At 40.7% G+C, this 13091-nt stretch overlaps 1 protein-coding gene across 5 annotated transcripts in view; it reads right to left on the minus strand.

Annotated features, from left to right (window-relative positions):
- Positions 1-13091, minus strand: part of MTR (5-methyltetrahydrofolate-homocysteine methyltransferase) — a 116833-nt gene that overhangs the window by 59358 nt on the left and 44384 nt on the right. For all 5 annotated transcript variants that reach the window (XR_010838998.1, XM_067025664.1, XM_059054616.2 and 2 more), the window contains 4 exons: positions 12398-12477; positions 9230-9342; positions 5856-5996; positions 4535-4720 (listed from right to left, as the gene is read on the minus strand). Coding sequence is in view for 4 of the 5 variants with exons in the window: in XM_067025664.1 (XP_066881765.1) it covers positions 4535-4720; positions 5856-5996; positions 9230-9342; positions 12398-12477 (520 nt within the window). In the remaining variant the exon portion in view is untranslated. The remainder of the gene's footprint in view (positions 1-4534; positions 4721-5855; positions 5997-9229; positions 9343-12397; positions 12478-13091) is intronic.

The following is a 13091-nucleotide window of genomic DNA, read 5'->3' on the forward strand; positions in this document are numbered from 1 at the left end:
TTTTCATTTCTTATTCCCTTTGCCCCCTAAGAACATAAACTGCACCAGGGCAGGGACTAGGTTTGTCCCCTGCTGTCTCCTCAGGGCCTGGCACATTGGCACATACAAGGTGCTCAAGATATATTTGAAGGAATTTGAGAAGATATCTGCCTCCATTAAACAATAACAGGTTGCTATATAAATTTGAAAAAGAACATTTAGATAACAAAAAAGAGCTCCTGGAAAAAGAAGACGTAAATACATATGTAGAAATCTCACATAGAGCAGAGCAAAATGTTAGCACTGAAAAACAGGAGGGAAAAGATAAGAAAATTAGGCAATCTTTCTAAAACATCCAGTTTCTGGATAATACACAGGCCGAGAGGATAAAGAATTCAAGGAAACTTCCTGCAACTGCAGCTATAAGTTTCCTCACTGACAGGGCCTATTGAGTGCCCAGCACAAGGAATGGCTCATAATCACTAGATTTCAGAATACCATGGACACAGAAGATCCAAGAAGCATCCAGAAAATAAATAGGTTTCACAAAAAGAATCAAGGGTTAGAATAGCACTGGACTTCTCACCAATACTAATGGAAACTAGAAGACAATGGATCAATGAGTTCAAAACATAGAGAAAATAATTTCAAGCTTGTACTCCTATACCCACACAATTGTTAATTAAATATAAAAGTAGAATAGGGCTTCCCTGGTGGCGCAGTCGTTGAGGGTCCGCCTGCCGATGCAGGGGACGTGGGTTTGTGTCCCGGTCCAGGAGGATCCTGCATGCCGCGGAGCGGCTCGGCCCGTGGGCCATGGCCGCTGAGCCTGCGCGTCCGGAGCCTGTGCTCCGCGGCAGGAGAGGCCACAGTGGTGAGAGGCCTGCATACCACAAAAAAAAAAAAAAAAAAAAAAGTAGAATAAAGCCGGTTTCAAACATGAAAGGTTTCAAAAATATTTACTACCATGTCTTCTTTCATAAGAAGCTAACCAGAGGATACAGTTCACTAAATGAGAGATTAAACCAAGAATGAGGAAATTATGAGATCTAAACACCTAAAAGAGAGGTGAGAAGAACTGTCCACATGATGGGACATCTTGCAGTGACAGCTGTGCAGTTGGCCTACTGAGCAACCTTTCCAGATTATATCGGAAGACTTGGAGAGATAATTCTTCAAGAAATTAAAACAACAGTCTACTTAGTGTCTTTGGATACACTGGATATTGGACATTTACACAACTAGGGAACAGTTTGAAAATACTAAGAAGCAAAGCAAACGCAAAGATAGGTATTAAGTTCATAGAAAAGAAAGAGGGTGCAGGAAAGGAAAAGGAATCATGGCATGGTATACTACTACATGGCTCAGCTTTTACACAGCTTAATATAAGTGCCAAAGATAGTTACAACTGAAATTAACTATATTGGAAGGATGGGGGGATTAAAAGTAAAGATGTGTGGAGTGGGGAGCAGAAGATGGAGAAAAAGTCAAATCCTTACCCACTACAGAAAGGCAACAAATAATAACTAAAACTGTAATTTGAAATTAAGGAGGTAAATGATACAAGAATCAGCTAACTTGTAAGTGGTTGCCTCTGGGGACCTGGAGGCTTAGGGCTTCTGTTTTTCATAAAAAGAACTATTTGTCTCTTTCACTATCTGCATATATACCTTTGGTAAAAATAAAAATTATGTCAAATGGTCTTACCACACTGAACTAGTAGCAGAAGATGACTAGATACAACTTTTCGGAAGGACAATTTAACAGTGTGTGTTAAAATGTCAAATGTGCACACCCTTTGACCCAGCCTTTGACCACTTCTATGAACTAAGAAAATCACTCTACGAGAGGAAAACGGCTGCACGAATTAGTATACTCACTGGCCACTGTTCATCCTACTAAAATTTTAGAAACAATCGCAATTTTATGCAATAATAGGCTAAGTAAAACATACACACTGGAATATAATGCAAGCATAAAAGATGGAGTTATAATCCATATTTACTAAGACGGGAAGACGTCAACATTTTGTTGAGTCAGGGCAAGAGTTAAAGAACAGTAGTTCATACGAAATCTGCAATTTTCTAGAACCTCTTCTCTTCCCCTAAATAGCCACGTGGCTTTCTCATTTTATTCAGGTTTTCAAACATATCCCCCTCAGAGGGGCTTTTCAAGACCACCTTATCTAAAATAGCCAACTCTTCCCTGACAGCCTCACCCCGGATTCTTTCACCCAACCACTTAGCACAGACCCAGATCTCCTGGGTTTGAATCCAAGCACGACTGCTTGCTACCTGTGTGACAACAGTCAGGCAGAGTCTTTGTGCTTTGGTTTACTCACATGAAACACAAAAATAATAATATATACCCGACATGTATATGTTGGGAAGAAAAACTGATTTAACATGCGAGTGTGCTTGCTTGGTGCAAGTAAAGGTTCAATACACGTTTGTTATCAAAATTAACTCTCTTTTGTCCTCTTCTGGACTCTATGTGAATTTTTTTCATGAAGAAAATATATCTTTTGCACAAAAACAAGACACTTCTGTTAAAAACAGTTTTACTTCAAAAACACAAGAAAACAAAGAAAAGAAAGAAAAATAACATATAACCCCACCACTTATCAATTATATATATAAGAAGTCAATTCACCCCTACCCTCCAGTTAACAACCAAATTTTTTTTCTCTGTTTACAGACACACACATATTCATATAAATCCTTTTTTATTAAATAAAACCAGGATCGTGCCACTTGGTGGGTTTTGTTTCGTTTTGTTTTTTACTTTTCAATATATTTTAGAGACTTCCCTGGTGGTCCAGTAGTTAAGACACTGCGCTTCCCCTGCAGGGGGCACAGGTTTGATCCCTGGTCGGCAAACTAAGATCCTGCATGCCACATGGTGTGGCCAAAATATATATATATAGAGAGACACATATACACATATATACATATATATATTTTAGACATGGTTCCATCACCTCATTCTTTCTAACTACTACACAGTATTCTATATGACATGTAGGCAGATTTAAGTATTCCCCTATTAATGGACATTTAGAGCCTTCTCAATTTTTTGCTACTACAGTGCTACAATGAATATGAACACATACTCAACCTATTAAGGATTCCCAGAAGGAGCCTGAATTATAAGGTATGGATTTTTTTAAATTAATATTTAATCAAATTAAATAGGGAATAGATATGAAAGTATTTATAACATTATAAGACAACAATACAGTAATCACCACACACCCATCACCCAGGTTAAACAATCACTGTGTTTGAAGTCTTCCATCGCCCCTTCCTGATTCCAACATTGGAATTATTTATAGAAACATAAAATAATATAATTATTAGTAAGTATAGTAACTTCTCATAGGTTTATTGGCTATTTTTGTTTCTTTTTGTAAAATTCGCTCATTCTTTTCCTTTGTTCATTCTTCTACTGACTTGACTAGGGCATTTTACTTTCTGATTTATAGAAACTCTTTGCATAGTAGGGATATTAACCCACTGCTATTACTCATGCTGCAAATAATACCATATCTTTTGTCATACAACGTTTTACATTTTTAGGTAAATAAATCTATCAGTTTTCTTTCTGGCTTCCCAAGTTTCAGAGAATATTTTCTCATATATTCTTTAGATTTTTTTTTTTACATTTAGATCTTTAACTGATGTATATTTTATATTGGGATATGGTGGGAAATGGGGCTCTAACTTTTTCTTCCAAATGCAGAGTCAGTTATTCAAATAACGTTTACTGAATAACTCCTTTCTCAACTGATGTAAAAACCTTATTGTGTCTTATGTAATTTTCATATATATATATCTATATATATATACACACACACACATATAAGTATGTATGCACATGTGTGTATGTACTTGTGTATACACACACACACACACACACACGTATATCTACAGGCACACCTCGTTTTACTGGCCTTTACTTTATTGCACTTCACAGATACTGCATTTTTACAAACTGAAGCTTTGAGGCACCCCTGCCTCGAGCAATCTAGTGATACCATTTTTCCAACAGCATTGCTCACTTCATGTCTCTGTGTCACATCTTCGTAATTCTCGCAATATTTCAAGCTTTTTCATTATTGTTCTACTTGTTATGGTTATCTGTGGTCAGTGATCTTTGATGTTACTACTATAATTCCCTGAAGGCTCAGGTGATGGTCAGCATTTTTTAGCAATAAAGTATTTTTAATTAAGGTATGTACGTTGTTTTCCCAGACAATGCTATTGCACACTTAATGGACTACAGTATAGTGTAAACATAATTTTTACATGCACTGGAAAAACAAAAAATTCAGGCGACTCACTTTATTGTGATATCTGCTTTATTACAGTGGCCTGGAATGGAATCCGTGGTTATCTCGGAGGTATGCCTCTGTGTGTGTGTGTGTGTGTGTGTGTGTGTGTGTGTACACACACATATGGTATATATGGTAAACGCATTTGTTCTGGACTCAGTTCTCTTCCACTGCTCTAAGCCTGTGTAACACAATGGAGCGAGAGGAAAAGAAATCACTCACCTGTCCTTCTTCATCAAAAGCCATAACCACCACAGCAGCTCCAAACTTTTTAATCTTTCTGGCCTTCTCCAAGAAGTCATCCTCTCCCTCCTTCAGGCTGATGCTGTTAACAATGCACTTCCCCTGGCAGCACTTTAACCCAGCTTCAATCACAGCAAAATTGGAAGAGTCGATGCACAAGGGCACCTGAGGTCAGAAGGGGAAGGTGATCACACAGAGACTGTAAGTCACCACAGATCCCCTTCCAAGGACCCCCAGACATTCCCTCCTTCTTCCTTAGGGAAACAAGAAACAAATAACAGTAGTGTGACAGAGATACGATTTTAATCTGATTTTAAGCCCTTCTTCCTAAAGCCCAAAAAACTTGGAGTAATTCCAGTCTCACAAGAGACCCCATGCATGGGCCAGAAATTGATAACTCAAAAGATCACAGCTAAACATAAGAATGAAAGCACTGAAGTCATTTCACGGGCTCCCCATCTGATTCAGACTTTGAATAAGTCATTTAGCTTCTCTGCACCTTAAATTCGCAAAATATTTACTCCCAGAGGACTGTGGAGGCTTTTAAGTGAGGAGTTGAAGACAAATGAAGGACAGGTAATGTAATTCACTGCTTACCACAAGACTTACACATATGCTGAATGAAGCCTAACAAAAAAACGACAACCCTATCTCTTAAAGCACTATAGGAGGTGTCTTTCAAACACTACCAACAATAAAACCAACTTCAAAAATCACTCCTCATCACAAATTCAATGGTAGAGAAGTGAAGTGAGACTTTTAAGTTTTTAGAATCGATCTAAAATATTTGAAAAGATGGACACAAATATTAACTTTCATCTTTTAAAGAACAAATGTAAAAGCTGACATTAATACCTTGATTTAATCTTGTTTTATAAGTCTGTCTCACTCTGATTAAACCTAACAAGGTCTCTTCTTCCTGCAATAAGTAAGGATTAACTGAGTTCTCTTGTCTGCGACAGGAAGAGAAATAATGATTCTGTAGGAACAGTAAGTATATCCTTCGGAGACATGAAAAGTTGGTTCTTAGCCTAGCCAGACATCAGAGGAAACTCAGTCAATCCTTGTGACCAACTCTGGAAGCCTTGGAAACAGCCACACTGAAGTCACATCTCTCTCTAAAGTCTGGTTTCTATCGAAAGGCTGCCATTAAGTGAGAAAACTGACAATCAGAAACTTTCAATACAGGACAACAGAAAACCAGTGTATGACATGACAGACAAAGGGACAAGTGACAAAGTTAAATGAGCGACAGAGCAGCATATGTTAACTCCCTTGATGAATCAAGGTTTTGTACGACCTTGGCAATGTCAGGCTCGGAAGCGATGAAGTTGCAGAATCTGGTCATTGCACTTGGTCCATCCAGCATGCCATCATCCATGTTGATATCCAACACCTGGGCTCCCATTTCCACCTGCATTTTGGCAACGCTCAGAGCTTCCTGAGGACGGCATTCAAGAGGAACGAGCATTGGGAGAGGGTGACTAAGAGAAGGCTGAGAAAAGTAGTCCTTCACCACCCCCACCAGGCAGTCCTTTTAGATTCCACTAGACTGCCTGGCCAGCACCCCTGACCCTGAGCCTGCTCTCAACCATCCCAGATGAAGCTCTCTTACACATCGCTTCCATCACAGCGGGTCGCTCTTCACAACCTGGCGAAGCTCGACTCTTCCTGTAAAGAGCCTCAAGCCCTCAGCCTGGTGTTCCGGGCACTCTGGGACCTGCCCCATCTTCTCACGCAACTGAACTTCTCCCCCATCGCCCACTCCCAGCACCCTCCACCCAGCCAAATCTGTTTCCACCTCTGTGTCACACATCATGACGTTCCCTCTGCTTCCAACACAACCCCCTTCCTTCCTGTACTGTTTAAGATCCGGCTCAAGTCCCATCTCCTCCAAGGAAAGTCCTTAGAGAAACAGTCCAAGAGTTATCTAACTCTTCAGTGTTTGCCGAAACGTGCAAAGCAGTCATTGTAGGCTGTTGATAGAAGTTACATGAAATATGCGTTTAAATAAACTTCTTCTGTGCTAAAAGGATTTTCAAATCCTTTGATACGCTATTTTACACCGTAAATCTCCAAGGACAAGATACAATATATAGCATTTCCCACTTACAGTCATTTAAGGAATATCTTGTAGGATCAGTGTTCCAGGGAACATACTTTGGGAAACACTGCTTATTCCGCAATGACCAGCTGCCTCTAAACATCTGTAACTATTATAAACATTACCACATGGTGTATTACATTATTATTTCCTCACGATTTCACGAATATTAGCTTATTCTCTGAAACAGATTTTAAGCGTTTGGAAATCTAGAAAGGTCTTAGGTATCTCCCACTCTCATTTGAACAATACAGGGCAAAACAGACGTGTTCAATAAGGCTTTCTAACTGACTGGTACAGCAGAGACTTTAAGTCTTTGTCGCACACTTCATAGTGTCATAGAATAAGCAGGGATAAAATCAACTGTAGCTTCTGATGTTGTCCTAATTTTTTCTTAGCCTAAGAAACCAAACAGAAACTTTTAGCAATCACCGTAAAAGAATAAGCATGAGACCCTCTGGCACAAGCCACAGGAAAGACCACTCATAATAACACAAGGTTACTCAGAGAAAAAGGATCTCAATAAAATTCAGCAAAAAATGTTTTTGGTATCAGCAGTATGTTAAATATTAATACTATAAAGAATAAAAAGAAGTATAAGTCACAGTCCCTGTTCTTGAAGGGCTTTCATCTAGTTGGGGGCATGTGATGTAGTCATATGAAAAGCTACGGGCACTGCCATACAACGTACGAGTCAAATGTCCTGCCGAAACACCAGGAAGGGCAAGATCTCTGAGGACTGAAGTGGAGAAAGCTACCTGAGGGGAGCAGCTTTAGCTGCCCCTGGAAAATGGACTGGAGGGAGCACAGGGGAGATGGCAAACGACCTGAGTAGACCAGAGGTCAAAAGACACACAACATAGACGCCAATGCCTGACCTTTCTACATCAGAAGAGCCACAGAATCACAGCTCAGCGGTCCAACCTTCCCAAATAGGATCCGAGAGATGAAGTGATTTATTTAAAGGTGTACAAGTTGGGCACAAAGACAGGACTGGACCTTCTCTCAGGTCATTCCCTTAACCACAGAGCCTTGAGGGGTCACTAACCATGGGGAACTGGAATCCAGGGAGGAGCCATTCCTCCCCAACCCCCTCCTACTTCCCGGCCTCCTTCCCGTGTCCTCCAAGCCAAGACAGCAGAGCGGTGAAGGGCATGGGGCTTGGAGGACTTAGGGTCTATCCTTCACCTGCTGTCAAACAGCAGGAGAGTGGTTTAACCTCCCCCAAGCCTCCAGCTGCACATCTGTAAAATGGGGATAATAGCAGCACCTATCTCACAGGTCTGTAAAGATTACACGAGCAATGCTGTATAGCACTCAGCACAGTCACTGGCATATATTCAATAGTAAGAGCTTATGAGATGACAGATATCACTCCCACTTGTTTGCTTCTTCCTAAAATGCCGTCTGCTCTCAGAAGCAAATGTATCAAATCTGAGAGCTGAAAGGGACACCACAGAATGGTCTTAAGAATCAAAACAGGAATAGAAATACTGCCAACTGGAGAACGCTATACAACCATGAAGGGTCATCAGGACTGCAGAAGGGAACAAACAGGGACAAAGTCCTGGAGGCAGAAGCAGGCCGCCTGGAATGTTCAGATGACAGATCAGGATGGAAGACAGTTTGGTGTCTATGTGGATGGCGGTCCGAAGGAGTTTGGGTTTTATCCCATGTGCAAAAAAGGCCACCCCGTGAAAGCTTCTGAACTGGGGAGGACCGTGGCAGCAGAACGTGCTGGCTAGGCAGCAGCGGGAACGAAGAGAATAGGACTGACGGGAACTGTCAGGAACCAGGTAACGAGGCCCTACTGAGGTACCTGCAGAGGAGATCGCTGAGGGATGCCACGGAGCAGTCATTAACAAGTCCCTAAAGGAAGATACATGAGCCCTTTCTTTGTGATTAGAAGTGAGTCTGCTTTGATGCTGGCTGCTGGAAGATCTATTTCCTAAAGGTTGCAAAGGCTATCATTAAAGCCCAGATCAGGTTCCTCCAATTTTAACTTTGTATTTGCATAAGGAAAAAAAATTTGTCCAGATTTTTAGAGTGGGCTCTACTTGGATTCAATTTTGCTCACCCTTAGAGTGACCGAGTTTAAGAATCCTATGGTGAAACTACCTTGCAAGCTTTGTGTTTGTTTAGCTTATTTTACAGTGAACAGAATCAATAATACCACATTAGTCAGTGTCTGATGTGGTCATGAGGAAAAGAATAGAATTGTCTTGGCTTTCCTTTTTCTTGGAAAGATTTGTGAGAAGCAAAAATGAAGAGTCTGTCAAATTTTTAAATGTATTTCACAATTAACAGAAATAGCTAGAACCTGGGTGCCTCCCATCTCACCCCACTTCATACCCTAGATGAATGTTTTTGAAAAATATTGACAAGGGCAGCTATGACTTTTCGAAGTCTCACCCTCCCACCAGCCCTGCCTGCTACAAACACAGTTTACCGTTCTTCTCACACTTCCCAGCAGCTCTGCTAATGATTATCAAAGGCAGAGCTGTTTCACTTGCAAGCTGTCTTAGCCAAAAACCTGGCAGATGCCTCGAGGGTCTTATTTAGATACTCACTTCATAATTTCCTGTCATGATGAGTTTAGCAAACTTCCTGGATCCTGCAACGTTACAGCGCTCTCCAATGTTAACAAAGTTGGTGTACGGGCCGATCCTGAAGGGCTCTAGACCTTAAAAGAGAAGCATTTTGAAAATTTTCTGAAAATGCATGTAACGACATGAGACAGACAGAAAATAAATGTCTTCATGAGAAAGTTTCTGTGCCACAGCGCGTCTGACTAGCTAAGGAGACCCAATGTGGAAATAGGGTCATGGCCATCCCCCCCCCACCCCCGGGGATATTTAAACACAACAAAAGGCTCTCTGTTTATAACGAGAACTCTCAAAAGAAGAAATATTTCAGGGTTTTAAATTGCAAATTTCTCTCAAGAGCTGAATCGTATCAGCTCTGAGAAACAAGGAAAAATTATCATCATAGTTTTATGTAACCAAGAGCCTGGGGCAAAAACCATGAAGTTAGAATCTTAATGCCTGCTCCACAGCTGTCCATTCAGACATCGGCATGAAGCCTGATGGAACAAGCGTTCTTAATCCCACCAACAGTGTGTTTAGAGCTTTATCTCGTCTCTTTGATCCAGAGGCCAAGAACCAGCAACCAGCAAGGCCTAAACAGGGTCTCGAGGAAGGACCTGGGTTGAGCCCTGGAGTTGGCTGCCTCTGGGCAAGCCGCCTGGGCTTTCGGCTCCCCCTTCCTTATTTGCAAAGGGACAATACCATCTCCACTGTGACAGGCTGATCCGGGGGCCAACGCCAGATAATTAACGTGGACACATTACACTGAGGTAGAAAAGCAACATGCAGCATAAAGTACCGCTATAGGAAAAGGCCTTTAACTGGTTTTGCTCTACTCATTGTATTTACAGGATGAGGAGCAGGAGTCCTGCCAGCTGGTTACAAGCAGGCTCTCGGGAGGCCAGCCTTAGGCTCTGAGCCCTGCACAGCCAGCCCGGTGAACACTCTGGGGGACTCCTCTCAGAGCCTCTGAGTTTATAAAATAGAGACAGCAGAAGCATCTGCCTCACAATGTTACTGTAAAAATGAGACCAGATAACACTGATAAACATTATCAAGCTTATAACATGAGCACCAGCAATCACAGCTGTTCTTGTTAATAAAAGGAAATGGCTTTTGAGCCCTTTCCCAAAGCACTGGTTGAGGAAGAAAGAGACATGAGGGAGAGGAAAATAATGAAGATAGGTAATTACAAAAACTATTCCAGGTCTTCTGTTCCCCGACTGGGAAGACTATCACTTCCCAGTTTGGGCTGTGATTTCCTTTCCCATTGGTAACATCCTCACAGCCCCTCGCCCCTCCCCCTCCATGTTGACCCTTAGTCAGACCCTGGGGTTCCCAGGGCAGACAAGCAGGGCTGCCAGCATTTAAATGCCGAAGAGAACCTGTGGTGTTGCCCTAAAAGCATTTCACACAAAGCACTTCCGATCTATTACGAATGTGAAGTGTCTGACACAAAAACTGCATTGTTCTCAGACTTCCCTGGTGGTGCAGTGGTTAAGAATCCACCTGCCAATGCAGGGGACACGGGTTCGAGCCCTGGTCCGGGAAGGTCCCACATGCCGCAGAGCAACTAAGCCCGTGTGCCACAACTACTGAGCCTGTGCTCTGGAGCCCACAAGCCACAACTACTGAGCCCACGTGCGGCAACTACTGAAGCTCGTGCACCTAGAGCCTGTGCTCCACAGCAAGAGAAGCCACTGCACTGCAACGAAGAGTAGTCCCCGCTCTCTGCAACGAGAGAAAGCCTGCACACAGCAACGAAGACACAGCGCAGCCAAAAATTAAAATATAAATAAACAAGTTTTTAAAAATTACATTGTTCTCAAGTCTGCAATTTATAAAAGAACAATTAAAAAGAGTGTATTTGGTGCCATTCTTTTAAAATCTGATTGAAGATGATTTTTAAAATAATTTAGAAATAGCACATGAAATTCCAATTAGAAGAAAGAATTCTTTCATTCTTACACATAAACTCTTTAAAAATCTTAACTAAATGGTTCTTTCATGTTTCGATTTTGGCAAAGGCTAACAATTTCAACTTAGCCCTTGGCTGAAGTCAACTAATAGCTTTAAGATCTAAGGTTTAAAGAAACTACCCTACCACACCTTTCTCTGACAAAAGCCACTTTTTCAGGGTAGGGAGTGTGTCATACATCACACATCTCTGTCCTCTTCCTCTCATCTCATCCCGTCTCTTGGAGTAAAAAAGGAAAAAAAGGGCAGCCTGAAGAAGCATATTTCTAACCCAGCTTTATTTTCACTCACTGGGAGTAATTCTATACAATATGTTCTGAGTGAGAAAAGTGGGTATTACTTTTGCTCTCACTTTTATTTTACTTCACTGTCATTTTATTTCATTTTTCTTAGGAGAACCTATGAAACAAAAATACAGCAATGTAGAGAAATGTTAAATTCTCCATTATTAGGGTGTATAATTCCTCATGTGTGCTATTTGCAGGTTCTCTCAAAATCTGTATACACTTTTTTTTTTTTTTTTTTTTTTGCTTAAAGATACTATCTAAGAATACATCATTAAAGTATTATGGGAAAAATATAAAATTTAAAGTTACTGTTCTAATAGTTGGCATGATCATCTATTTCAGTAATGTTCCTTTTGTGAATATCAGAACTCATTCTGAAAAAGGGAAGCTGCCTGCTCCACGGGGCTGCTGAGAATAAAACAGAATAATAAATATCACAACTCTTTGTAAAGCCTAAACACACAGCCAACATAAGAGCGTGACAATAATGTTACAGAAGCAAACAAAATTTTCTAGGAAGAGGCTACAGTCATTAAAAAACCTTAAGCCTGGGCTAGGTGTTTTAGGAACTAGCAGCAAATCTGATGATTCAAACTGTTAGGCTGTGGCCTATGTACGTTTTCAAAGCAGTGCACAATAAGTCTGACCAAGGCCACTACCTGTGCCTTCATTCACATTTCCCTGAAGTCAGTATCTTCCCGCTCTCACCCCTAAAAAAAACCAAAGCATCCTTTACCACAATTCATTTAAGTACCAAGAAAAATATGTACACTTCTTTGACCTAATAAACAAGTTCTTTGGCAGAAACATCACTACCATGTAGACTAAACATACTAACAATCTACAAATGATTTCTGAAATCATAAAAAATCATGTCTTTACGACTTACCAGACAGTAGCATATGCCCTTCCAAAACAGTGGCAGGTGGAACTCTAGGCTTATAGTTTTTCACAGCTTCAGCAATTTCTCTGAGTTAAAAGAGAAAACACGATATCCATTAAATCCAAACAAAATTCAATTAAACTAATTTCCACCTATGAAATTAAGTCTGTTTAATATTATTATATACCTAGCTCCAAATGTGAAGTAGCAACCGTGCTTTTCAGTTTTCTCAGTAACGCAGAAAATGAATCTACAATCTTTAACATTTCTGTATCTGCCCCGTTGCTGTACACTGATTGTACCAGGTTCTGTGCTCACAGATGTGAACCTACAGATGTGATGGTTGGCACAGATGCTAACAGCAAATCTCCTCCACCCCTTCCCAAACCTGAAGATATCCTTAACTCCATCAAATCCACATGGTAATTTAAACGAAAGAAAGGCTTCATTGTTGAGAGGGAAGAGCAAATAGGAGCGGAGGTGCCAGGAGTTAAGGAAATTAAATCCTTTAGGTCTGTTTTTTTCAAGCACACATATGTGGTAGGGAGGGTAAAGAGTAATACATCACTGAAACTCCAAAATAATTACTCCTAAAATTTTGTTTTAATTATTCATACTCTTTTGAACCTTATCAGCTTCAATGAAGTCTGTCTTCTGATCAACCTGGAAAAATCTGGCTGCTCTACCAAATTTATCAGGA

This window comes from Kogia breviceps, chromosome 2 (genome assembly GCF_026419965.1).
Source record: "Kogia breviceps isolate mKogBre1 chromosome 2, mKogBre1 haplotype 1, whole genome shotgun sequence".
In the NCBI taxonomy this organism is placed as follows: Eukaryota; Metazoa; Chordata; class Mammalia; order Artiodactyla; family Physeteridae; genus Kogia; species Kogia breviceps.